At 55.3% G+C, this 25,995-nt stretch overlaps 3 protein-coding genes across 3 annotated transcripts; 1 reads left to right on the top strand and 2 right to left on the bottom strand.

The window, feature by feature from the left end:
* Nucleotides 1-29: 29 nt before the first annotated feature.
* On the bottom strand, nucleotides 30-8,024 carry COX5A (cytochrome c oxidase subunit 5A). Its single transcript, XM_086471665.1, has 5 exons — nucleotides 7,940-8,024; nucleotides 4,109-4,225; nucleotides 2,927-3,048; nucleotides 1,407-1,529; nucleotides 30-199 (listed from the first exon to the last, which is right to left on the bottom strand). The coding sequence occupies exons 1-4, from the start codon at nucleotides 8,022-8,024 to the stop codon at nucleotides 1,416-1,418; spliced, it is 438 nt and encodes a 145-aa protein (XP_086327791.1). The 3' UTR covers nucleotides 30-199; nucleotides 1,407-1,415.
* Nucleotides 8,025-11,076: 3,052 nt separating this feature from the next.
* On the bottom strand, nucleotides 11,077-11,733 carry RPP25 (ribonuclease P/MRP subunit p25). The gene has a single exon (XM_009950137.1). The coding sequence runs from the start codon at nucleotides 11,731-11,733 to the stop codon at nucleotides 11,077-11,079; it is 657 nt and encodes a 218-aa protein (XP_009948439.1).
* An 8,640-nt stretch (nucleotides 11,734-20,373) lies between these two features.
* SCAMP5 (secretory carrier membrane protein 5) lies at nucleotides 20,374-24,272 on the top strand. Its single transcript, XM_009951163.2, has 5 exons — nucleotides 20,374-20,503; nucleotides 22,606-22,762; nucleotides 23,525-23,626; nucleotides 23,843-23,960; nucleotides 24,078-24,272. The coding sequence occupies exons 1-5, from the start codon at nucleotides 20,473-20,475 to the stop codon at nucleotides 24,270-24,272; spliced, it is 603 nt and encodes a 200-aa protein (XP_009949465.2). The 5' UTR covers nucleotides 20,374-20,472.
* The last annotated feature ends 1,723 nt before the right edge of the window (nucleotides 24,273-25,995 follow it).

The following is a 25,995-nucleotide window of genomic DNA, read 5'->3' as shown; positions in this document are numbered from 1 at the left end:
AAAAATGAAATAATCACGCAAGCCGCCGCTATCCCATCAGTCAAACCAGGTTTTCCTTTATTAGGTCCAACTTCACATCACAGACATTGTGACTCAATAAAGGAAGAAGTTATTTCAAATAAGGTAATATTTTAACATTTGTGTCTCCAGGCGACTGTGTACAATCAAGTAGCATCAGTAAAATGCTCGAGTAACGCACCTGGAACAGAAAAGAACAGAAAAGCCATTAAAGCAGCAGCCCAGTATCTCCACAAAGTTTGCCTGGGGTCTCACACGAGTTATTTCCATTGCTCCCTTTTACACTCAAAGCCTGGTTTAATCCTACTCAGCTCCCAACTGCAGCTACTGCATCCCCAGCACAGCTGTTTTAGTGCCCCCCTTGCACCAAGACATCATATCCCAGGGCAAGGAGGGTATGGACTTAAAAGATCCAGAATTAAGCATTACTGGTAGTCTTGACACACGATACCTCTATTCTAAGCACATTATTTAAAAAAAAAAAAGAAAAAAAAGAAAAAAAAAATAAAAGTGTATGACACTGGCCATCTCCTGAAGAAACAGAATTAAAAGACTGCCTCTACGTAACTTCACTTCCATGAGGATCTTTACTTAGGGCTTAATTTTAGTCTGGGATTAGAGCACGTTAGGCCTTGCCTATACTTAACAAGAGACTCTCATTAACCGGAGAAGCTGCTGCTTAGAGCGCTGCAGCTCACATGTGAGGCTGGCATTTCTGACGGAGATCCACCCGTCTCCGTTACAGCTGCCTGCACAGATCAGTTAAGCTCAGGCTATGCTACAGCGGGTCTGTTTAGTCTGTGAGCAAGGGGCCCTCCAAAGCAGCGTTTCATTACAGAAAAAGACGCTATTTTAAGTGTAACGTCAAGAAACTTCAGTGTTGTTGAGCGACTACCACCCGTGGGGCCCGTTTTCTAGCACAAGCTAGTAATTAGTGCCTCCGGTTTTCCACATTGGCCAGACTGTGACGATGAAACGAAACTTCACGCATTGCCACTGGAAATGATCCTGCCACTGGCTAAAAATGCTTGTGGGGGACAAGAGGATGAGGAGCAAAGGTCGACACGCTGCCAATGAAGTGCTGCAACACCCGTTGTCTCGGCAACTGCTATCTAGAAGTTTCTGGGAGGTCGGGTAGGGTTGCCAACCACCCCATCCCTTCTCAAGCAACTGCTCCGTTCTTTTTTTAAGCCTTCATTGAAAAGAGTTCGCTCCTTTTCAAGGAGACACATAGTTAAAGAGCTATTTGGAGAATGACGTCACAAGCTTGAACTTTACAGCCTTTCACAGACCCATGAAGGCAAGGAAGAGGACTCTGTCTTTGCCAGGAGAGTCTTACGGTACAGGAATCCCATGCCAAGAGTCTCAGAAGCAACAGCATCCCTTACCAGTAAGGTTTATGCTTTGTCCAGGCCCAGTTCCTCTGGAGTGGAGATTCCCAGTTCACTCAAAGTTGGTCTAAGTTCCTGGATAACGTAAGGATAGATTTCCTTGTGAGGTCCTGCCTTGTCCTAAATGAAAAGGAACGGTGTTATTTCGACAGCGAGCTGTAGCCAAGGTCAGGTTTGCAATCATGACGTGTGTTCACAAAAGGGTCCGTGGCCTGATCCACCTGCCGCTCCTGAGGGTAGCTCCCGCCGGACGGGAGAGCACGGCCCAGCTTTACCTGAGCATCGCGTAAACTATACTGGGAAGTCCTCCCACCAATCAACCGTGGCTGCAAAGCACCCCAGAATAACGCTGAACTCCCCTCTCGGGGATTTGCAGGTTACTCTGACACCTTTCCCTCACTTAACATCAGGCTGATGTGACCTGTGACACGTGTGTCACACCGCACAGCTAAAGGCCAAGCCAAGCTCCTTCAAGGAGGGAAGCTTTGCAAAGCAGCCCAATGACCGCTTTACACCTCAAGAAATGGAATGAAAATGATACCTAAGCAGTAAATCGGGAAAAATAAAATCAGCTTTTAGGTCTCTAGGGGCAGACCTAGGAGAAAACTTGCTTAGAAATCAGGGGGAAACATCACCCCTTGAGTAATATTTAGGTGGAGCTCCAGGTGGAGCATATCCTTGTCCCCAAGTTCTGATAAACCAAGTTGTCCCCTAGATGGTGGGGACAAAAGGACGGGGAGGGGAGAGGAAAAAAAAAAAAAAAAAAAAAAAAAGAGAGATAAGGAAAACATACGAAGATTCTTCCATTTGTCTTAATGTCTCTAAAACTACTGAAAGAGTTCCAGTTCTACAGAGGAATGCAGAAAGCCCAAATGGCAAACAGAGAAGCAGCTGACTGTGGACTGAAGTTTGCAGCAAGTGTATTGGACAGCTAGCGGCAGAGACCTCCACCCCAGTCCTCACCAGTGGTAAAACACAGCCAGAAGAACATAGCTGCTGGCTTCCCCGACTGACACAGACCTCCTGCCTCCACCCCCACCCACTTTAACCCCCTGTTAAGAGAAGGCTTGGCTCAAGTTTCAAGGTGCTGGTTTATGTTGTTTTTCAAGCCTATGCAGCTTCCCAAGTCACTACTCCCAGCCAGCTCAGTACTCAGCCCTGTGAGGAGCCAGTAACCGGCCTTCGCTTGAAATACTTCTCACAATGCTTATTTAAAAAAAAAAAAAAAAAAGGGGGGGAGGGAAATCCTTAAAGACTTTCCCATCAGAGTCAGCATCAGGAAAGGAAAATATGAACGTAAGAACGTTATACCTGAAGCTGTGCTGTTGAGCACTCTCACCCCTAAACAATTATTTCAAGCCACCAAACCCACGCCCATAATAAAGCTACTGATGCTGGCAGCAGGCAACAGCGGTTTCCCTTTGCCCCACTAACCGTAAGCCAAGAAGACTCCGCTGCTGCCGGGCTCTGGGCAGCGCGAAGGCAGCCGCTGCAGCCCAGGCTGCCACTCCACTCACCTTTACAACCTCCAAGATGCGGACAGCACTGGCAAAGTCATTTAACCGTCTGCACGCCCTCAGAGCGGCGTCAATGATTTTTGGTTCCGGAACCAGGTCATAACCCACAAGCGTGTTTATGCCTGTGAACATAAGGAAATACCAAGAAGAACTTGGCATCAGCTCATCATGCTACCAAAAGGAACCTGCTGAGCATTATTTTGCTCCACCTCACGGAAGAATTAACTATTATCACAGCACCAGTCGCCATTAGAAGCTGAACACTATTTTCACTGCTATTTTGGGGACACACACACACAGAGCCAAGGGTTTTCTTTTGCTCTTCTCTCTCTCACTGTTGCTCACTACTGTAGATTCTAAGATTTTAAATAAATTTCATGAAATCCCAGTGGGCCAGTTTCAGCCATGCTCCCGAAAGGAGTCAGTGTCTGTGCCACAGCACATCAGTTATGGAATCACTAACAAATCCAAACGACTTCACTCCTACGGGCGTAATGAAACTAGACCTCGAGCTACTGCCTATTCCCTTCCCCTCCCTCCCAAGGGAAGGGCCCAACACCTACCCATCCAGGTGATGCTGGAATGATCCCTCTGTCTGTTATGCACACACATTTTTAAGGCCTAATTGGGGTGGTTTAATGGAACTGGCAAACAGTCTACAGTGAGTTATGGCCAAGCCATTGAGTCAAAGTCCAAAGAAAAATGTGTGTGGTTACAGACTAGGCAACAGCTGAGCTCAAACACTTTCCTCAGAGCAAACATTTCTCTCCCTCCCACCCAAGTGTTAAAATGTGAGTCCTGGGGCACTAAAACTCACAAAGCCTGGACTCCCAGCACCGCGGACCCCCACTCCCTAATGCTCCGTGCCGTGGTTCCCCCCCAGCCCTGTGTCTGCTTGGCGAGGTGCCACCACCTGCTGCACCGGGCTGAGCGCTGAGCAAACAGCAGCCCGCCAACCACGGCACAGGCGGAGCAGCCAGGTAACGCAGAACAAGTCAGACCCACAGAGCGCCTTCCCCCAGCTGGGTATTTACAGGACTGTTCTCCCGCACCAAACTCCCAGTTTTCACTATTTGTGCTCTCCAATAGTGAAGTGAAAACAAGTTCTTATTTCTGGTCACAAAACTATGGCAAAGCAGTTATATTTACTCCGTGTCACTCTCCCCTTTTCACTCAACATACCTTTCCTGAGCTCCCAGGCATCAATATCTGGCTTGTTGAAATACGTCACCCAGCGAGCATCAAATTCTTCATCTGATTCTTGTGACCCATGAGAGTAGCAGCGGGCATGCAGTACAGCTGAACGCAAAAAGAAAGGAAGAGACTTTGAGCAAACAGAAAATAACTGTACTTCAGTCCTGACCAAGAGACCAAAAGCCATAAGGTACCTATTTCACTCACTACAGTCACTCTGGATCAGCCCTCAGCCTGGACAAGCACTGGGCGAATACAGCTTATTAAATACCGGTTGGTTGTTTTGTGGCAAAGTGTCTATTTTCTGTTCTACATCAGACTTCCAAAGCGCTCCCAGAGCCTTTGGTCAGGGCAGAACTGTTTAATGAGGGGGGGAAATGCAAAAGAAAACCCAATTCTGTATAAGCACTCCTTAAGACAAGTTTTCCGGGATCCCTGTTTCTGCAAGATACAGGAATTTTCCCTCTTCCCAGAGCCAAGCAAGTGAGAGAAACGTAACACAGACACTCCAAAGTGGCACGATCGTTCTGTTCCCCACATTCGACCCTTCTCAAAACCATAGGACTTGCCCATGCAGCGAGTTTAGCTACGTGAACCAGTTTTTCAGTAGCATTCCTCCCAGAAATAAACCCCTGTATCCTACCAGTTATACTGTTACCCACTGAAGATGAACACACTGGTTTATTCTGGAGTAACTTCCTACTCCCAAAATTGCTCCATAACCGATTTCGTAATCCAGGAAAAGCAGATTTCCCCACCAACAGACTGACTTTGATGGATGACTCAGTAGCAACGAGCTGCAGGTCTTTGATTCCACCACGAGTCCAGAGCTGACGAAGGCTTGTTTTAAAGTGCTTTTAGGAATCTCTGCAAAATGACCCGAGTTCAGCTGCAATGGCCCTCAAAAGCAAACGGACAAGAGCTCTTTCTGCCAAAGGCTAATGACGGGTTGAAGGAGAAAAAAAAATCACCACTGTCTCTGCATCTATCCAGCGTAAAACTCCTGGGTCTCAAGGTTGTGATTGCATTGACATTTGATAATCAATAAAGCACCAAAGTGGGCTGTACTCCAATGGACAAATTAGGCCAATATGATTATGAACTCATCTCTTCCTTCAACACTACTCTTCACCACAAATTGCTTTTTTTTTGGTGGGTCTTGTCTTTTTTTAACCCAAAAAGTTGGAAGAGTTTCGCAAAAGGCGCCAAAACCCAGGGTGCAGCCAGCTCCCCCCGCACCAGAGCTGTGCTGCATCCTCCCTGCCAAGCCCGAACGCTCGGCGGCCGCCGTAGCGGCAGGACACAAGCCTGGCCTCAGACGGCAGCTTCACTCCTCTGATGTTTGCAGAGAGGCCACACACCACATACCACCTTGCCAGTTCAAAGCTCCGCTTCGGAGGAAGTCAGACACAGCCAGTCACTTTTTCTTTCTCAAGCTAGGATGCTGAGCAACTACCAAGATTTATATAAAAGAAGAAACCCCCAAACTGGGGTGTATTTTTGCATCCTCCCCAGATATACTTTTCTACTTTGAAGATCCTAGTGACCAGCATACTGGGAAGCAGCATCCTAATTCTACAGAACACACAGTGGAATGAACCACAACAATTTCAAGAAACAGCTTTAGTCTCATCAAACAGCAGACCGATCCAAACGCAATCCAGATTTTTAACAAAATTTAACACGGTCCGACACATCAGCTGCAATTCTGGGGTATGCAATGCCTCCCAAACCATTTTCATTTATTTTACCTACATAACCAGGTAAGGGAAGAGTAAAGGACAGGCCAAGCCACAGTTACAATGCTCTTTTGCTGTTCTACAGGGAGGTTCCCTACCCTCTTCCCAGCTCCAAAACAGATCTCTGACCCTGCTTTCTACACTACATGCACAGCTAAGCTCAGAGCAAAAGCACTCCTCTGTAAATGCTCCTGCACCCAGGCAGGGAGTGAGAGGATGCTGCTGAAAAGCCCTCAGTTGCTGACCATTTGGGGCAGAATATTTTTCCTAAACACAAAGCAAATCCTACAGAGAAATAGCAAATCTCAGTTTCAGAAAAGCCTGGATTGAAGTTCTCGCATGCCACCTTTAAGTCAAAAAACTAAAGTCTCTTTCCACTGAGGCGCCTCAACAAAACCGTAAGTCCCTCTAGTCTTACACAAAGGAACAACCTGGTTACACAAAAAGGATCCTGAAGAAAAATTATAAAAAAAAACCCACAAGAATTTGAACACTAGATTTCCAAGCTGCATTTTTCAATTGCTATTACGTTTCTTTACCACCCCTTGTTTTCCACAGTAACGCTTCTATCTTTACATTGGAGACCAGACCCTGTGAGCCACTCTGGCAAAGCAGAAGCTGTAGGAGCCAGCTGGGTGCCTCGCACATCAGTGGGGTCCACCAAGGTCACCGTCACACACACACGATGAGTGTGTGACAGTCGAACCATGCCAGCCCACCCGTGTGGAGAAGATTCCCGACGCAAGGAAGAAGCAAAGGGCAGCCATGTTCGCAGAGGTGCGTTTTCAAGAGAAGTCAACAAGCTCTGAGAAGCCTAAAATCATCCAATATTACACAAAGACATGATAAAGCTTCCCCAAGTGACAGAGTTCGCCAGCTTTCCCTGTTAAGGAGCACAGAAGAAAACCACGCATCAAGAGGATCGTTGATTTACGGAAAAAGGCGAGGCTGGCAATGAGAAGCCCAGGGGTGCATTTGCATCACCTGCAGAACTTTTTGCAGCATTGTATAACGTAAACCTAAACCCACAGACTCACGAGATGAACCCAACGTGTTCAGTTTGCCGAAACACAACCCCCGCCCCCGAGGCCACCAGCAAAGGCGGGTCGGGTCAGAAGTGTTAAGCGGGACGTTTGTAATACAAGACCTTGGAAAAGAAGAACGCGGAGCCTGCTTGTTAGCAAAGGGCCACGAGCAGCCAGGGTTCAGCAGGAGCACAAAGGAACTGCAAGTAAAGAATTATAACGGATTTTTATTTTAAAAAAAGGGCTTTAAGAAGTATCCAAGAAATCCCAGCATGCCAGCTGAACGACCACTCTCATTACTCTGCATTTTTAATAAAATGCAGCAATACACTCCCTATGGCAACTGCTTGATTCACACACGCTAGAGGAGAGGCACGCACACGTTTCAGACATGATGACTCTCCGTTAATTAGCTATTAGTGAGATGCACAGGCGCTGCCTTCTCTGCAGTCCCTGTATTTTAGCTCTGGTGCCCCGGCCAGCATTCACGCCGCGCTGCCTGGGGCTGCTTTTTTTCCTCCTCCTATTAACCGTGGTGTTAATAAGCAGAGCGGGAGGAGGCCAGCAGCTGGAGTAGGGCTGCCCGCCCCGATCGTCCCCGGGGCCGGGGCTCGGCTCGGTGCCCCCCCGGGGCCGGGACTGAGCCGCCCGGCTGCAGAGGTCACCGCCGACCTCCGTCAATGTCACCTTCGCGGGAGGCCCGTGGAGAGCACCGCCTCCCACCCCCGTTACAGCCCCTGGGCAGGGACCTGGCGCCCGCCAGGAGGCGGCGGGGCCGGTAACGGCGTGGGGGGGGGGGGGGGGGGGCGGTCACCGGGGGCTGCGGGAGCGGGGCCGCGGCCGGGCCCGGCGGAGGCGGCGCGCACTAGGCCGCAGGCGCGGCCTGCCCTCGAGTGACGCCGGCGGGTCACCGCAAGGACACGGCGCCGCCGGCCGGGCTCCGCCACCTCCCACCCCCGCCGGGGCCGAGCTCCTCCGGGCCGAGCCGAACCGGGGTGTGGGGTCGGGGCAGGCGGCGGCGGCAGCGGGCGGGCAGGACGCGGGCGGCCGCTCACCTGCGGGGCCGGCGGGCCGGCGGACGGCGGCGCGGAGGCCGGAGACGGCGCAGCGGCGGAGGAGCGCGGCGGCGGCGGCCAGCATGGCGGCGGGGAGGCAGCACCGGGCAGCGGGGGCGCGCGCCGCTCGCTCCTGGCACCGGGCCGCGCGCGCTGCGGGCGGGGAGGGGCGGGAGGGAGGCGGCTACGGCGGCACCGCGGGGACACACCGCGCCGCCGCGTTGACGGCGGGAAGGCCGCAGGGGGCGGGGCTTAGAGCGTCGCCCGCGGGGAGGTGCCGGCCGCCATTTTGTGGCGGGGGCGGGGTGGTGCTGGCAGCCTCGGCCGCCTCGGCCGGGGCCGCCGTGGGTTGTAGGGGTTGTGGCTGTGGTGTTTCCCTGCCGTCGGCCGTTAACCGAGCTCACGCAGGCATGGCACCAGCGTGGGCTGCCGCACATCGCAGATCAGGGCCGCAGGGAAGAGTGGGAGGACGTCCCTGTCCCTGCTTGTGATCACTGCGTGCTGCCGACTCTGGTGGCAAGGGAAAGTCACCAGGCTGCGTCCTAGTGAGGAGAAAATGGGACCCAGCCTGGCTCTGGCTGCAGTATCCAGCAGCTCTCCGCACCTTTCTGTGGCTCTGGCCTGGCGCCAGATGTGGCACCCAGGAAGGCAGCCTGCGTCACAGCCTTGTCCCCAAACCTTGTACACCCTGACTGCAGGGCGCTGCCCTCAGCCTCCATCGCCTCATGTGCCAGCAGGAGGATAGGCCTGGCCCAGCCACAAAATCACCCCCAAAATGGTTCTTTGCAGGCGCCTGGGGCTTTGCCCCGGCAGTGCAGCACGAGAGCATTGTGACAATTTCGCTTGCCATGTCCCCTTAGGACCCTGCGGAACCAGATGTCATCATACTATTTTAAATGCTCCATATTTTGGGTTACAGAAATTTATTTTTTATTTAACCATTTTCTCAGTGCAGGAAATCCTTGGTCGACAGCCAGCAAAGCAAGGAGTGCAAAATCCCCAGGCTCCTGTTGCCTCCAAGATTCGAAATTGCCTGCATATAAAATCAATTAAAAATAATTTTGTGCATTAACAAAATAATAAGGAGAAATTAGTGTTTTTTTCCCTCTCCTTGCTGGGAGCAATGCAAGATGGCAGCAGCGGGGCAGGGGTGGGGAGGCGAAGGGCTGTTAGTTCTCAGCTGCATGGCTGTGAACAGTCTTTAGGCTCCGACCAGAGCAGTTACCGAAGGTTTTATTTATTAGCATGATTTTTAGTACACGTCGGGTAGGAGCCCATAGCTGGTGCTCCAATGCGTGTGTGGGGCAGAGGGTTGAACCTGAATGGTGTCTGTGCCGGAGAGAGGAGGCTGGGAAGAGCGATCACTGGGTGAGACAGAGCCCAAAGCTTTCCCAGCCCCAAACCCACGAAAAATAATCACAACAAAATAACAATTGGAAATTAATATTCAACCTACACATCGGCAGAGAAGTGAAGCGACTCAATCTGCAGCACGGCAGATAAGCAGGAGCCTCTGGCCCAGAGGAGCAGCTGCCTGCTGAGGGAGATAACAAGGTCATCGCCAAACAAAACAGACCCCTGCTTCCTCCTCCTCGCTCCCCTGGTCTCCTTTCATTCCCGCTCCTAGCCAAGGAAAGCACTTGCCAAGCAAGCCCTTGACAAAAGAGGGGATGCTCGCCATCCCTGGAGAGCGGGAGCGAAGTGGGGAGATAACGCGGCTGCAACCGGAGCTTCCCTCCCGACTGGCTTTTGGGATGGGTGCGCTCGTTAATACCAACTTAATTCATCCCGCAGTGCCCCCAGGGGCTGCCTGGGCTGGCTCAAGGGGACCCAGGTGGATTGGGACTTGCATGGCCTCCTACAACCCGTCCCCTGCCCTCCCCGCATCGCCCCTGTCCCCGCTGTGCTGGCTGGGGGGGCTGGCACAGGGGCTTTGCCGGGCTCTGTCGTGCCGGCGGGGGCCAGGCTGATGCCAGGGCACACAGGGTCCCGTTCCACCAAGGGACAGGGTTTGGCTGGGATTCCCTTGTCCTGGATCGGCAGCAGCCCTCGCTGTGCTGATCTGTGCTGCTGTCGGCAACCAAGACAATCCCCCCATTTTCCCATAGATGCAGTTCAACTATTTCTAAAGAGCTTTTATTTTCCATTCATTTCCCTTTACCCCCTGAAAGAAGCAGGGATTTTGCTCCAAAGGGCTTTCCCAGGGAGCCAGCCCGTGGCAAGGGCTCTGCAGCCAAGCCCACAACCCCAAAACCTCCCTGTCCTGTACTGGGCACCGCATCCAGCCACAACAACCACCCACGTAACACTCCCACTGCCCCCAGCTCCCAGCACCCTGGCTTCACCCCAGCTCCAGACCCTACAAACACCTCCAGGAGAGCAAAGACCTGAATATCTGATGCAGAAAGAAGAAGAAGGGTTGTTTTATTTTCCTCTGCTGTCCCGCAGGCAGGCAGCGCAGTGCGCGGCTCCACGGGCACAGGGAGGGAGCGACCCTTCTGCTTGTTTGTGTGTTTTATCCAGGATGAATCACGGCGCCGCGGGGTGCTGAGCCCGGCATTAATAAACCTGACAGCTCCTCGCCGGGCAGAGTGGCAGTGGTTTTGGTAATGAAGATATTACTCCAACAGGCTTGGGGCAAAACCATCTCTCCTGATGGCTGAGACATCGCAATGGGGAGTGATGATGTGCAGCCGCCTTCCCCGGTCCGGGCACCCCTCGGGGAAAGGCAATAGGTGCTCTGGCTCTGTGGGAGTCACTGCAGAAATGTGGCATTGTCCCTGGGTGGCCAAACGCGGGGTCAGCAGCTCCCTCCAACACATCCTTTCCTGCTTCGGTCCATAACCAAAAGCTGGTGGGTTTAACCCTTTAAACCTCACCCCAAATCTGGGGACAAGGTGCCCCCCCCAGCAGCAAGTCCCCATGCACGGGGCTCAGCTGGAGCAGCGGCGGCGAGTTGAGATGAGGGGGGGGGAGCTTGCAGCACACCGGTGACCCTGGAGCAAGCATGGCACAGGCTTCACCCTGCCTTTATCCACAGCAAAGCAGCTAAAAAAAACCCGGAGTTTCTCCAGCGTACAATCTCCTGCCTATATAGTGGGCATGTTCCTGGCTGGTCGGGGCAGGAGGTGGTGGGATCAGTGGTGGTGGTCTGGCTGGCAGTCGGTGGTCCCTGAACCCCTCGGGCTGTCAGGTACCTGTACCTGCAACTTCTTGGTCAGCAGCTCCTCGCAGGGAGGTGGCAGGGGCCGCTTCAGCCCCTTGGCAGAGGAGCCCGACGTGTCTTCTCCTGCCTCGCCGAGCTGCATCCCCAGCCCGGGGGGGTGCTGGGGCTCCGGGGGCTGGTAGCCCGTCTGGTTGGGATCCAAGGGGTCTCGGGAGAGCAGGATGCAGATGGAGGGGACATTCTTGTGGACGGTCAGGTTCTGCGCCGGGCTGCCGGGCAGCGGGTCCTGGTTCTCCCAAACCTCCAGCAAGGTTTTGTAGCGTACCTTGGTGACCTGGTGAAGACCTCCCAGCTTCCTCTTCATGATCTCCACGCAGGTGATGGTCTTGGTGACCGCTCTGCCGCAACCGCTGAAGACGATCTGCCGGCTGCCCTTCAGCTCCATCTGGGCCATGGCAAAGTTCATCAGGTTCCTGATCTTGCTGCCCTCCTTCACTTTCATCTCCACCACGTCAGGGGGCAGGTTGGGGAAGGGCAACGGGCTCTCCTCCTCCGATGTCCTCACCTTTCGGAAGTTCTCCATCCTGGACTGGACAACAGGCTTGGCTCTCCCTCCTTCGGCAGCCATCCTTCACCCCTTCCTGGTGGATCCGCTCAGGCTCCTAGCCCCCCGGGACCATGGCAGAGCTGGCTCCGCTGCCCTGAGGGCTGAGTTTAACCCTGCACCCCGGGACCACCAGCCCTTTCCCCTCTCCTCCCCCGGGGCTGGCTGTGGAGGAGCCAGCAGCTGGCTCGGTGGCTGTGCCAGAGGCTGTCCCCCAGTGGGGACTGGGCTGCAGGATCCCCTGGGTGCAGTCGATTGCTGCTGGTGGGGACAACGGCCGGCTCTGGCTCTTGGTGATGCTTGGGCTCCTCCGCTCCCACTGCAGCACTCGCTTCTGCTGCTCTTTGCTTCATTCTGGACTTCAGCAGCCCCCAGAGCTGTTCTGTGTAATTAGCAGATCCTCCCCCTCTCCCTCCCCTTCCTCCCCTCCTCCTCCTCCCCTCGCTCAGCCTCCCATCCCAGCACCCAGCTCCTGCCTTCATCCCTGCCCAGCACCAGGGAAGGCAAAGGGGTGGGCAGGGAGCGCTGGTCCCCGGTGGCCGCCAGCACTCAGGCAGGGAAGCAGCAGGCAGGGAAGGGAAGGTGGAAAGCAGAGGGAGAAGCTCACTCTTGCCTTCATGATGCTCCCGGAGTCCTGCCCCCTTAAAGAGAACCTGGTCCCTTCTTTCGGTGCTTGCTCCGCTCAAGGACACCAACAGCTGACTGCGAATGTCAGCAGAGTGCAGGCAGCTGCCCGGCCTGCCTGCCTGCCTGCCTGCCTCCCCTGCAGCATCCCCCGGAGGGACAAGGAGTCCCAGCCACACAGCACCTGGGGATGCCTTTGGGAAAGCCAGCAGCCTGAGCTCGATCCTTATTAGCCATCAGAGAAGCTACTTCACTCAGCCCTGGGACCCGCGGGCAAGACAAATCCTGGCAGATGGCACCACAGCCGGACCCGGCTGCGGGGCTGGGGCATGCACCGAGTGTGCCAGGGCTCTGCTCCCCCCGATACCCCACAGCCTCAGCCCTGGCTGGCCCCGCAGGAAAACCTCTCCATCCCAAAAACCCCCAAGGAGCAGATGTCACGGCAGAGCTGGTTTTCACGGGTGATTTCTCTCCCTACTGTGCCTTCCCCCTCCCTCCCTCTCCCCGCTGCTCTCCCAGACCCTGTCCCTAGCTCATCCCTGTGTCCCTAACATGGAGCTGCCTGCTGAGGGGTCACCATCATATGTACTGCCTGAGCCCCTGGCGATACCTCCCAGGAGATACCTATTACAGGCAAGAAGATCATCCCTTTCCGCCCCCAACCCCTTCCTTGGGCCAAGGCGATGTCCTTGCCCCAGGCTGGCCCTCTGCCTGCCCCTGTCACCTGCCTGTCCCCTGCCTGCCCCCGGCACCCCCAGCCTCCCGCCCTGCTGGCTGGGGGATCATTGCACAGTGGAAAGACATGCCGAGTATTGACTTGCAGTCAAATCTTATCGGCCTCTGGAGGCCCCTGGATTGTTTTCACTCCGAGCAGGGCTTGAAAAAATACATAAATAAATCAATCGATCCAATGCCCGTGGAGGTGATGGCTGTGGCAAGGCAGGATGCGTCCATGCCCTCTCCGCTGGCGCAAACCCTCTCATCCCTGTGGTCCCCAAAGCAGCTTTCTGTGGGTACTGCTGCCCTAAATGGGGGGGTTATGGGACACCCCCTGTCCAGCCACTCGATGGGTCTGGGGGCATCCACTGGTAATGGGAGGACAGCACTGGTGTCTCACCCATGTGGGATGGGATGCTCCTACTGTGCTGGAAAACCCAAGGGGTTGGAGAACATCTTTTCCTGATCCAGCTAACACCCCACGAGGCCCCTTTGGCACAAAGAGGGAAATCGAAGCAGGGCACATGACGCTCCCAGGCTCACCCCCAGCACTGGCGGTGGATTCAGGCTTGGAGAATCCCCCAAGTCCCACCCGGCGCTCTGCAGTAGCGAGCATGCCTAGTCGCTGCGCTTCCGCCATGAATCCCTCGCTCATTTGAGACAAAACAACATCATTTTCCCCACTTTCCACTCAATGACTATTTGTGGCATCTGTGCAGAAGGCGCTTGGCTCCTTCCTCGGGCAGGCAGGGATAGATTAAGCCTCTCAGGAAAACTGCTGCCTTCAAAAGATGCTATAACCTTAGGAAAATAATCAGGATGGATTTTAGCAACCATTCACAGAGCGTGTGCCGTTGAGGGCGCTGAGAAATCCCTCCGAGTTGTTATTCAGGTGCAGAAACAGCCGCCAGCAGCATGGGAGGGTTACGTGGCTACTGAGGGCTGGCAGCGCCAGGGCTCCAGGCAAGCCAGGGCTGCTCGGTGCCGAGCCTGCAGCTGGATGAACCCCTGGTGCTGGATGAACCATCCAGCCCTTCTTTCCTGGCCCAGAACCAGCTTCTGCCTCCTGTGGCCCATTTTTCGTGGCATCGAGGCGCCTTTGTGGATGACGGAAGCGGCAGCAGCTTCTCCCCCTCGCCTCTAATTGCTGCTTAACAAAGTCTGCTTATTGCAGCCTCCGAAATGGAGGCAGATGAGGCGCGATCCTGGCCAAGCCTTTCCCGCATCCCTCAAAGGGCTGCGGAGGGCACGCTCCCTGCAAGGCAAAGGCTGCGGCGCGGAGGGGGGGGGCATTAATGACAGGGTCTTGCTTTTCCTCTGCAATGCTTAAAATGTAAATGAAATTCATTATTAGCAACTCCATTGCTAATTACCATCTAAAGCCATTCATTAGCCTGTCAGCTTATTTGTTGGAGGACAACAGAGTGGATCGGTTATTCCAAGCAAAGGACTAGCTGAAATGAGCTCAGCCGCAGTGAACAGCAGGGTGCGAGAGGGAGGAGAGCGGGGATGGGGGTACAAAAGCACAGGCAGCCCCAGCCATGGGGCGTCTGGGAAAAAAACACTGGGAAAGAGGATGGGGAGTCGTTTAAAATGGAGAAGAGGCAAATGGTAAAGGCAGGAATGGAGAAAAAATAGGAATGAAGCAATTGCACGCTGTGTATCGTCTGCCTGTCCTCCCTGAGCATCCACTCTGGTCACACCAGGACCCGGGGACCAGTTTCTTCCTCCCTTTCCCCATTACAGTTTCCCTCTGAGCATCCCATGTCCCAGTTGCACAGGCTGCCAGCATCCCACAGGGCTGGCAGTCCCATCCCAGGGGGGTACCCCATCTCTGTGAGACCCTCTTTCCTGGCCCCAACCCTGCAGGAGGTGTGAGCCTGGAAGGGTCATTTGGCAGAGGAGCAGAAGGAGGAGGGCTGCAGGGCACGGCACAGAGCCAGAGCTGACAGCAGCCCCAGCCAAGCCTGGGGAAGGGGGAGAAAAACCCAGAAACCTATTCCTAACAGAGAGCAGGGCAGCTGGAGAGGAGCAGTAACCTGAGCCCTTTTCCTCCACCTACCTTCTTCATATTTTCTTTCATCCAAGGTGGCCCTGCATGGGAGCAGGTCAGAAAGTCAAAGCATCTGATACAAGGAAAGTCTTGGTGCCACCGTCCATCTCTGCGTCACATCGGTCCGGCTCAGGTCTCAAGCGCTCATCACATTGCACTTGGCGGTGGGCTGATGCCCAAGCTGATTGCAGCCCCAGGTGAGATGCAGATGGACCCCCGGAGTGCTGCAGCCACAGCAATCTCCTGCCCCCATCCTAATTAGGGTCTGAGATCTGCTGCTTCCCAGGACCAGCCCCCAGAGGGTGCAACCCCAGGCTCCCCAGGGTGCAGGGGCTGTCTTGAGAGGCCAGAGGTACCTTAAGAACATCCTAGGGTAGCACCAGCTCCCTGCTAACTGAGCCAGCAGGGGAAACCCCTTGTCTCTGCCATAAGCAGAAAACAGCAGAGCTCAAGATAATCCTCATTTGGAGTGGGCAGGAAGTAAGAGAAAGGGGGAAAACCCTTCTGTAGGACAAGCCCCTTAGCAAAGCTCCCACACACTGAGCAGAGAGACATTATAAGGGCCCTGAGGGCATTAATAAACGCTAATGGTCCTGACCAGCCCCACCTGGGACCCCCCACCCACATCCTGCCCATGGCCCAGGAACTCTATTTAAGCTCAGCCCAGGGGTTTTAGCCCTAGTCTGAGCTGTGTCATGGCTGGTCTTTAGGTCAGCTGTAGCCCTTCTCATGCCTGGTCCTTGCTGCTCTGAACACCACCCCTGGACCTGACCTATAGATTGACTTTATAGCTTGGCTTTGGACCCATCTGCTTGATCTGAACTCCTGGCTGAACCTGACCATCCTTTCCAGTTGGCCCTGCTCAGGTAGTGTGGGATGGGCACTGGGCAACAAGGCTCTTACTCTGCCCTGTGTTAACCATTGGCTCCCCAGCCATCCCCCAAGGGCAAGGGGAGCACACATCCATTTGATTTCTGAATATCTCTTCTTATAAAGCCTGCAGGCAGATGGAAATGTGGTGAGAAGCTCTGCAGTTGGCTGTCACCAAAGCCTGAATGAGAAGGTGCTGGGGGACCTGAGGCAGACAAAGAAGCAGCTAGGGAGCACATCTAGGTGAGAGAAAGCTCAAGAGACAAGAAATAAGGGGTGCAAAGCAGTTCCCATGGTCCTGGGCCCAAGGGTGGGATTTCACAGCTGATCTGTGGTGAAATTGGACCTGAGCTGAGTCTACCAAGAAATCCTCCGCAGGGAGCGAGGCCGGGGTTTGTAGCCAGCCCCAGATCCCCGGGGCGCTCGGTGCCTGCGGGCTGCACGGATGCCTGCAGGCAGGGCGGTGCAGGCAGGGCCAGCTCAGCACTCCAAGTCTCAGAGCACCCCCGTGAGGTCTCACACGTGGGCGAGCAACGGCGCTTGGCGAGAGCGGGCATCCAACAACCACGTCCCCTTCTCCTTTTGCTTTCCTGCTGACGTGCAGGGGATGGGGCTGGATGCATGGGTGTCATCTCCGCAGGGAACGACAGCTCAGGGTCCAAGCCCCAGAAGGGGTGTAGCGTGGACAGCTGGGCCCTCGGGTATGGGGTCATCTGTGGCACGTTTATTTTCCTGCTTCCTTTCTTTTTACCATCTGTGAGATAGGCGCTTTCCCTGTTTCTGCCAGGTTTCCTTCCTAGCATCCCCACCGAGCGATGCTGTTCATCTGGTGGGGGTGTTTGGCAACCAGGGCTCGCTGGCGTAAAGAGAGATTTAGCTGCTTCCCTGCCCTGCTCTTCACACCTCCTGTGGTGGGACGTTGTCCTCGCTGACCCTCTGTGCCCAATAAAGCACAATAGTGTGCTGAAGCTTGAGGCTGGGCCCTGGGAAGGCAGGGTGATTTAGTTGTCACTAAAGGTGACACTAAAGCCAGGTTCATGACATTGCACCAACATGCTCTCAGTCCATTGCACAGGGCTCCTTGCAATGACACTGCCTCTGGAGTCCTCCTCCTTGCTTGGAGTCATCAGGCTGGTTTGGGATTTATGTCACATTTAGGAGCTTTTTGCCCCTGTCCTAACCCACCTGTGAGTCAATCCAGTCCCTTTCCCTGCCCTTTGCCTCCCAACCTCGGCACTGCTGGCAAAAGCAATCAGCATATCCTCTGCCTTTTGTGCAAGCCATTAATTACGGCATGGAGCAGCTCTGGGTGCGAGGCAGACCGCCGTGGAAACATAGGTAGGATGATGGGGACGGTAGCTTCAGACCTGCTCTTGGAAAAAATGATGTGGGCTTTTTGATGTCCCGATGAGCAGCCCTGCAGCTGCATGGCTGAGAGCTGGGAAAAACAGTGGCACGGCAGCTCCTCCAGCAGCCCTGGGAGTGGGACTGGGACCGGGCTACCTGCTGCCGCAGCTCCGCTGTGCTTCGTTAAAGGATGGAGAAGGCAGCTTAAAAAGTAGTAACGGTCCCCAAATGCTGGGCAGTGTGCCTGCTGTGACATGGAGCTGAGAGCAGAGCAGCGTGGGCAGACACTGGCCCTGTGGCACCTTGGCATGGAGCACAGCGGTGTGTGGACATGGGGTCCCCTAAATTTGGTGCTTCTGGTAGGACCTTCAGGCTCCCCTTAGCCTCCTGGCTTTGGGTGGCCCGTGCTGACCCGGGCAGGCTGGCCTGCCTGCCCTGCCAGGGGCTGTCCCCTCAGAGCCCCTGCCCCCTGGAGGGTCTCCTCCTACCCACGTAGGGCTTACCGTACCCATGCCCAACATGGGGCCTGCCCTGCCCCGGGGGGGCACTGCTGCACCCCACGGAGCCCTTCCCACCCCATAGAGGCCCCGCCCCCTCCCGTCGACCCCGCCCCTCATCCGCCGGCGGCAGCAGGACCCTGGACAGCGGCGGCGGCAGCTCTCGCGAGATCTCGCCCCCCCCGTAGCCCGGGCCGGCGGCGGCTCCGTAGTCTCGCGAGAGGTCGGCTGCTGCGGCAGGAGCAGCGCCAGGCGGGCGGGCGGCCGCCGCCACCCGCCGCGGGACCGGACCGGATCGCACCGCACCGCACCGCACCGCACCGCACCGGACGGGACGGGTCGGGTCGGGTCACGCCACGCCGGTGAGTCCCAGGGCCGGAGGGAGGCGCCTCGCGGGGCAGCGGTGGGATGCTCCCCCACACACACCCCCGCCGCGAGGGGGCGACCGCCCATTGCGCCGCCGCCCCCCCTGCTCTGCACCCGCCGGGGGGTGCAGGCGCCCACAGGGCTGCCCGGACCCGCGTGGGTGCGGGGCCCTGCCGGGACCCGAGCGTGGGGCGAGCCGCTGGCCTCCCCTCGCCAGGCCGCTGCTGGGAGGCCAGCGCCGGGCCGTGGCGGGGGGGTGCGTGGGGTACGCGGCCCTTCGCCCCTGAGAAACCATGGGCAGCGATTCCCACCGGGACCGAGCCCTGCTTGCCCCTCACGAGCCCCGCACCGCGGGGCTGGCACCCCGGGCACCCGGCGGGGACGTTGGGCCTTCTCCTCGGTGTTATCACCTGTGTGTTACATTGCAAAACCCCCTCCCCACCCCCTAGTTTTGCATTCCTCCCCCCCAATTTTGCAAGTCCTCCCCATATTGCCAAAGCCCCCCTCAAATTGCAGCCCTCCCCCAATTCTGCAAAAGCCCCCCCCATTTTGCAGAAGCCCCTCGTTTTTGCAAAGCTCTTGCAGCACCAGGGCAGATGTCGGGGCGGGGGGCACGCCCGGCCGCGTGTCCCTGCTCCCGTCACACGTGCATGGGGGCCGCCTTGCCGAGGCGCTGCCAGGGGAGACGTCAGCCGCGCAGGCAGCTCGTATTTATAGCACCGGGGGGAAGGAGTTGTCCGTGGGCTGCCATCGGGTGTCGGGAGACGGCACGCAGGCGAGCCGCGGGGGTTTGCTTTGCCTAGCTGGTGTCTTTGGCGCTGGGTGATGGTTTTAGTGGGGGCTGCCCTGGCAGAGACGCCCAGATCCTCCGGAGAGCCCCAAACACTGACTGCTGGGACCCTGCGTCGTGAGAAACGTGTTCGCAGCTGCCTTTCCTCTGCCCGAGATAGCCTGGGAGAGGGCAGAGCCTGCAGGCAGTGTGTGGCAGAGCCGTGCAGGCAGGTGGGGATACGCAGAGTGGCCATCTTCACGCTTATGTTTAAAACCTCAGGTCTTAATTTTTGCTTTAATTTTGCTTGATTTTCACTGCTGGGACAGCGCTGAGCATGACATGGTCTGGGACCATCCTGGGATACCGAGTTCCCCCCTCTCCCACCTGCAAGATACCGCACAGGGTGCCAAATGACATGAGTAATCTTTAAGCCAGCACTCAAGTGACTCATTAGTGACAATCACCACTGATTTATTTTTTTCCCAGCTGATATTTTCAGCTGATTTCCCTGCTCCCTTTTGGCCTGGTTTCTAGCTTGGGCTTGCAGAGATGGGAGCAGTGATGCCGTCAGGAGGCAGCCAGGTGGTTTCCTGTGCTGGAGCTCTTTGCAAAAAGGAAATATTAAAAAAAATATAAAATTTGATTTGGGCCAGGTAATGAACTTGAAGGATTTCAGACCACCCACAGCTGCCTCATTACTCATGGGGCCGTGTCCCTTCCCCTGCCATCCGCTGGATGTAGGTCAGTCAGGAGTGGGAGGTTAAGCCTGCGCCCTGCCCCACATCTTCTCTTAATCTTCTACCTTAACTGGTGCGTAAGCCTCGGGCCGTAGGAGCTGGGATTTATTCTGGTACCAGCCAGGTGCCAGCAGTAAGCCTGGATGTGTGAATAGTGTAGAGTGTCCGTGTAAATAAACCACACGGCCTTCTTACGGCGCTGTCCTTGAGCTATTTTGGAGCGGGGGGGGGGAAGGGGAAGGCTCTTCAGGGAAGTACCCGACCACTTCACTTTTTCTCTCCTTTTCCTCCAGCTTTGGTAAAGCTTCCAGTTTGTTTTTTTTCCCCTACTTTTCCTGTGGAACGGAGAGGCTGAGCACGTGCTGGCATGGCAGGTATGGGGGGGTCTCTGACAGGGCTGTCCCTCACCTCTGAAGCCCATCTGGGGTTTTACTGGCCATAATGTCACCTTGTTAGTCCACAGTGGGGTTGTGGGTGTCCACATTTGCAGGATCCATGTGGCCAGTAAGGGCTAAATGTGTCTTGATGCTTGTGGGTGGGTTGATGGTGGCTACAAGGGGAAATCCTTAATTCCTGTGTGAACCTCATCAGTTCTTGGGGCTGAACAAGACCAATTAGGAAGACTCTTGATTTATACACAGCTCTGTGCAGTGCCCAATGCTGGTGAAACTTTTTATTGCAGAAAAAGTGAACAACTTCCCTCCCCTGCCGAGGTTCATCCCCTTGAAGCCATGTTTCTACCAGGACTTCGATGCGGAGATCCCACCACAGCACCGTACCATGGCCAAGCGGCTTTACTACCTCTGGATGCGTGAGTTGCTGGGCAGGGAAAGGCTTGGGCAGGTTTGCATTTGCCTCTCCAGAGGCTGCCTCTCTGGAAGTCACTGATTGCAAGAGCAGAGCAAGGTCAGGGGAAGTCTTTCTGCCCCTCCAGGCCTTGGACTCTCCTGTTACAACCCATTGGGGATGGGATGGGGGCTGCAGCGTCCCATGGGCTTCAGCCCTTCCGGCCTCCAGGATGGAGGTGTGGAGCTGGCTCGGCATCTGGGGGCCATCGGTGACCTTGACATCCCGCTGGAGCCCGCTGTGAGGAGGAGACAGCTCAGCACCCGCGTGCCCTCCTGCCGAAGGATTTACTCTTTGTCTCGCTCGGCTGCCAGCCTCGGCTCACCAGAGAGCTGCCAAGCCTCTGCTGGCTTCCTTCGGCAGCCACGCTGGGGAATGGGGGCTTTCCCCGCCACCCCAAGCTCCTCGTGAGCCCTTTGGCAGCAGCCTGAGATGCCACTTGGACTGGAGGGCCGGGGTGCCTGCTCCCTGAAAGAGGGGAGCCCAGAGCCTCCCCCAAAGCTGGGTCTTGCCTGTTCCTCTTGCATGCCTCTGTGTGCCGTGCTGTGCTAACAGAGCCGTCGCCATCTTCTAACTCTTTGAACTATCCCGGATCTCTCTTCCTTACCATCCCTGCGTGGGGAGAAGAGCTAGAGGGACAGATCACACCCCAGCATCCCTGGAAGTGTTACTGAAGGTGATGCTAATTGCTGTGTGCAGCTTGGAGCAAGCTGCCACCATCGTTGTATTTTTATTTTTTTTTTAGAAGAACTTAAGTTCCTTAATCAGGCGTTTTCCCTGAACTTTGGAAGTATCAGTGCCCAGGGAGTGCCTTGTGCTTTGGAGGCAGGTTGTGAGGAGCTGAGCTGGCACCGGAGAGGTCGGGCGTTTCTGCTTTCGGCACGGCACCAGGCTGGCACCCCTAGGGCGGCGCCTTGCTCCGGCTTTTGGGCGTCGCGTCCCATTGGGAAGGTGACCCTGGGATAACTTCCCCTGTCGTTTCAGGAGGGTTAGCATAGCTTTTCTCTGAAGGGGGAGGGAAAAAAAAAACCCTGTGCTTCCCTGGAGAAGCTCTCTTGGGGGTGTTAAATCCTCTCCCCATCTCAATCTGACTCCTTGCTCTGCTTAATTTGATAGAGCTTGGTTCTTGCTCCAGCCTCTCCCACAGCACAAGCATCAGCTCTCTGAGCCTGTCGCCTGTCTGTTGGTTTCTGTCTCTGGAGCTCCTCTCTGGATCATTTTCTTCCCAACTCCCCCACAAACACCCAGCCAGACGCAAGCGCAGAGAGGCTGAAAGATCCCCTTGGTGTCCTTGGGTGCTCTAGGGAGCAGCGAGCGCCTGGTCAGCCCGGCCAACTGAGCTCCCTTTCTTGCCAGCTGCAGCTCTCTTGCAGGCAGCGGTGGGAGGGTTTTAATTCTCGTTGAAATAATGAATCATTCTCAAAAATCGGAGGCGTCAGAATGCAGATGAGCCTTCTCTGCTTTGTCCTGTGTCTGCGAAGCTGAGCTTCATAGTAGTAGCCCTTGTGTCGCTTAACCCCGAGCAGGGGTGGGAGAAGCAAACGTGCCACTCCCCCAAACTGGTGAGACAGGGGCCGGGAGTTCAGGATTTCAGTTCTCAGCTGAGTGGGTGTTAGCTCGGGGAACTCTTGCACTTCAGTGAAACTGTAGCTGGAAGTAAGCGAAAAGGCTTCACTTTGATTCCTCCAGTTTTCTTCTGTTGGTGGAAATGTGCCCCGGCTCACCGGCAGCGGGAGGGTATGGCTCCTTCCCCGCCCTCAGAGCCCCACGAGCCCTGGGGCTGCTTAAGACAGCACAACTCTGAGCAATTTTTTTTATTTATTTTTTTTTCCTCCTGGTCCTTAGCTGAGATTAGAGCCCCTTTGGCTGAGCCAGCCTGGGGCTGCTGCTCCCCACACTCAGCCAGCTTAAGTGAAGGGCACTCCAGCTCGGGGAGCACAGTGCTGGCCAAGCCCGCTGGAGGTCAGCCCCGCAGGGGCATCCCTGGGGTCGGGGTCTCTCATATCGCACCGATGTCCTTGCGTACACGCTACTCTGCTCCCTCTGTGTGTGTGTGTGTGTTTGCAGTGAACAGCATCACCTTGGCGGTGAATCTCGTTGGCTGCCTCGCATGGCTGATTGGAGGCGGTGGAGCTGTTAATTTTGGACTGGCAATTCTCTGGCTCATTCTCTTTACGCCCTGCTCCTATGTCTGCTGGTTTAGACCTATTTACAAAGCTTTCAAGTAAGTGGTCACACCTGAGCCTGGCTTCTCACGGGTTTTGTTTTCCTTCCGAAACGGTTAGTGCTTAGCTTGGGGCATTGCCTGAATATTTGGGGGAATTTCTGCTCTTTTTGTCCAGCCCTTTAGCTTTACTTTCTAACCTTCAAAGCAAGGGTGTTTGGGATTTCCCAAGGGCCAAAACCCCAACCATGTGATCTAAAGACACCCTACGTGCGCCTCTGCGCAGCATCAGGGCGAGCGGTGAGGATACAGTTGGGGTGACAACTCTGCCTCCCCTACCGCCCATCCTTGAGGCTTCTTTTCTTTTTTTTCCACGAGTCCTCAAGGTGCTTGTATTGATTATCTGTGCTGCTGAGGTCGATCCCCAGTGCATTATCCCCAAATCTAGAAAACTGGGGGTGTATTTATTCCCTGTGTGGGATGGTCGAGTCTGATGGTGGGGTGGTGTGAGCCGAGAGCTGTGTCTGAACACAGGTGCCCTCTCATGTGATGCACGGCTCCCCTGGTCGAGCCGTGAGGAAGGTCTGATGCCCCATGGCTTTCCCAGGCGCCCCTCCACCACCTTCAGCCTCTTGCAGTTTCTCCCTTGCCTTTAGTTTTGCTCTGGTGCCTGCTGTGTGCAGGCAGCTCCGCTTCTCGCCGCCCTCTCGCTAGACCACAGCCGCTTCTGCCCCGGCAGGGTCTGAGACGTGGGAGCATCTCCCTTCCCTTGCAGTGCAGCAGGCACGGAGGTGTAGGGAGTGACTGAGCTTTCTCTTGCAGGACAGACAGTTCCTTCAGCTTCATGGCCTTCTTCTTCACCTTCATGGCCCAGCTGGTGATCAGCATTATCCAGGCGGTGGGAATCCCTGGCTGGGGTGTCTGGTAAGGAAGATGCTGCGCTCGTGTCGGGTGCAAGGACACGCACCGTTGTGCTGATGTCGTGGCCTCTTGGCTTTTTAATATCCTCAGTGCCTCAGTGGCTTCTCTCCTTGGGGAAAGCTGGTTTGAGGAGCTGGGAGGGACGCAGGCGGGCTGCGGTGCGCAGAGCCAGCCAGGAAAGCCCCAGGTTGCTCAACACTTGGTTTGATCTCCTTGCAGCGGCTGGATTGCAGCGATTTCCTTCTTCGGCACAAACGTGGGGTCGGCCGTCGTGATGCTGATCCCCACCGTCCTGTTCACGGGGATGGCGGTCTTCTCCTTCATCGCTCTCACTATGGTACGGGGGAGAGGGGGTGCTGCATTGATTCAGGGAGCCCTTGCCGCTACCCCGGCGGGTCAGCACGAGCTGCGGTCGCTCAGCGCCTCTGGATTTTCTCTTTCCAACCTCCTACAGGTGCATAAGTTTTACCGGGGGAGCGGCGGGAGCTTCAGCAAAGCCCAGGAGGAGTGGACCACGGGGGCGTGGAAGAACCCCCACGTTCAGCAGGCAGCACAGAACGCGGCGATGGGGGCGGCGCAGGGGGCCATGATGCAGCACGAGACGCAGTACTCGGCCACCCCGAACTACACCTACTCCAACGAGATGTGAGCAGCAGGACTCTGTCCTCGGGTGAAAGATCGGGGGGGGAAGGGAGAAGGAGGAGGAAGGCTGAGCTGAGTTTCTGCAGCTATTTCAGAAAGTCAGAGTGTACCATAACGGTTCTTTTCCCGTTTGTAACGAGATCATTTTGGATTTTTTCTTTTTTTTTTTTTTTTTAATTTTTTTTCCCTGTTACTGTCTTGAGCTCTTCTTTTCTCCTTTATTTTTCATTTTGAAGAGGCCGTGAGTTGACCTGCAGGGCTCTTGTTGTGCGTGGTAGTAAGTGTACGTTCACGTGTCTTCTTTTTCCCTGTGAAATAGTGTATGGTGGTGGTTTTTTAATTACTGTGGTGATAGGTGTATATTAGAACTATATCAGCCAAAAGCCCCCCCCCACCTCCAAAAGGGAAAGATAAAAATAGCAACCAGCACCCATCTGCCCTCTTGGAATAAGCCCTGAACCACAGGTTTCCAACGTGTGCGAATTTTCTCTTTCAGTTGGTAGTGTCCAGCCACTTGCCACTGTCTCAGCAAGGGCAAGCAATCCCGGGAATCCTCCCTTTTCTTTTGCTTTTTAACTAGCAGGTGGCTGGCTGATTTAGCATTTTAAAAAAATTAAGGAGGGGGGGAAAAAGAAACAAAACACCCTCAATCCTGCTGTTGATATGCTGGAAGCTAAGAGATTCCTAATCTACCCCCTGGCTCAGGATCTACAACTTCTCTCAGCGTGTGGTGGTGTGAGTAGTTTACATTTTGACGTGGAAGACCAGTATTTGTGCGTGGCTGGGCAGGAGCCCCGGCGCACCGTGCGTGCGTGTGTGTGTGTGTGTGTGCGTGTGCATGCATTGGGGAGCGAGGACAGGTTTTCCCTGCGGGATACAACCTTCCCGTTTCAGAGTCTGCATCCCGAGGCTGTGTTTTTTAAAGGCTTCTATTTTGAAAAGCAGCTATAAAATGGGCAGAGCGTTTCTCGGAGGACCTATTCTTGGGTAAGGCTCCGGGTCAGATCTTGCCACCCCGTATGCAAGCACATACAACCAGTCTCACTATGTAAATAGCGAGGCCAAGGTTTGTCCCTGTCGGCTTTTGAGGTGGGCACTAATTTAAGGCTCTTTAGGAAGCCTCCAGGCTGGTGGGAAGGATTCCTGCTCGCTTAACGTTTCTAAAAAGCACGGTGAAACGTGGCCGAGGATTTCCCTGGTGCAGAAATCCCTGCCCGGATAGGGGAGGTCGGGCTTTCAATGATGATCTTGCACCTTAGCGGGAGGCAGCGGAGCTCAGGCTAACACCTCCTGGGCCGTGGCAGCTGGGAAGGTGACCCTTGGCAGACCCTGGAAAAGACGGGTTCGTCAGTGGGAGCTGATGGACACTGCAGGGCAGGAGTAGGGAAAGCTCCTTCTCAGAGATGCTTTTCAGACTCGAAATGCACTTTAAATAAGCCAAATTTTTCTCCAAGTCTTAGAAAAGCAGCCCAAACAGAATCCGATCCGGCCCCTTGGCTCCAGTATCTCCTGCCCTCAGCGTGCCACCTAGCCAGGGCTGCACCGAGTCCCCAGGCCCTTGCCCCCCGTCCCCTCTAGCTGTCCAGTGATGCTTGTCTGTGACTCCTACCCACGAGAATCACCCCAAAGAGGGACTTCTCTTCTCCAGCAAAGCACACCCAGAATAGTTTCCTTTTTAAGGGTATCACTTCAGTCACTCTGCAGTAGGCAGTCGTCTCTTGACAAGACTA

This window comes from Leptosomus discolor, chromosome 11 (genome assembly GCF_034619465.1).
Source record: "Leptosomus discolor isolate bLepDis1 chromosome 11, bLepDis1.hap2, whole genome shotgun sequence".
In the NCBI taxonomy this organism is placed as follows: Eukaryota; Metazoa; Chordata; class Aves; order Leptosomiformes; family Leptosomidae; genus Leptosomus; species Leptosomus discolor.
Note: the sequence above shows the minus strand (reverse complement) of the source record. Positions and strands in the feature narration are given on the sequence as shown.

Bases quoted from the DNA above. Each gene is read 5' to 3' on its own strand.
- COX5A (XM_086471665.1), bottom strand. From the start codon at position 8,024: ATGCTGGCCGCCGCCGCCGCGCTCCTCCGCCGCTGCGCCGTCTCCGGC. The intron at 4,226-7,939 runs GTGAGCGGCCGC...TTTTGCGTTCAG, and splicing joins CCGGCCCGCCGGCCCCGCAG to CTGTACTGCATGCCCGCTGC. The intron at 3,049-4,108 runs GTATGTTGAGTG...TTATGTTCACAG, and splicing joins TGCCTGGGAGCTCAGGAAAG to GCATAAACACGCTTGTGGGT.
- RPP25 (XM_009950137.1), bottom strand. From the start codon at position 11,733: ATGGCTGCCGAAGGAGGGAGAGCCAAGCCTGTTGTCCAGTCCAGGATG.
- SCAMP5 (XM_009951163.2), top strand. From the start codon at position 20,473: ATGGCCAAGCGGCTTTACTACCTCTGGATGC. The intron at 22,763-23,524 runs GTAAGTGGTCAC...TTTCTCTTGCAG, and splicing joins CCTATTTACAAAGCTTTCAA to GACAGACAGTTCCTTCAGCT. The intron at 23,961-24,077 runs GTACGGGGGAGA...AACCTCCTACAG, and splicing joins CCTTCATCGCTCTCACTATG to GTGCATAAGTTTTACCGGGG.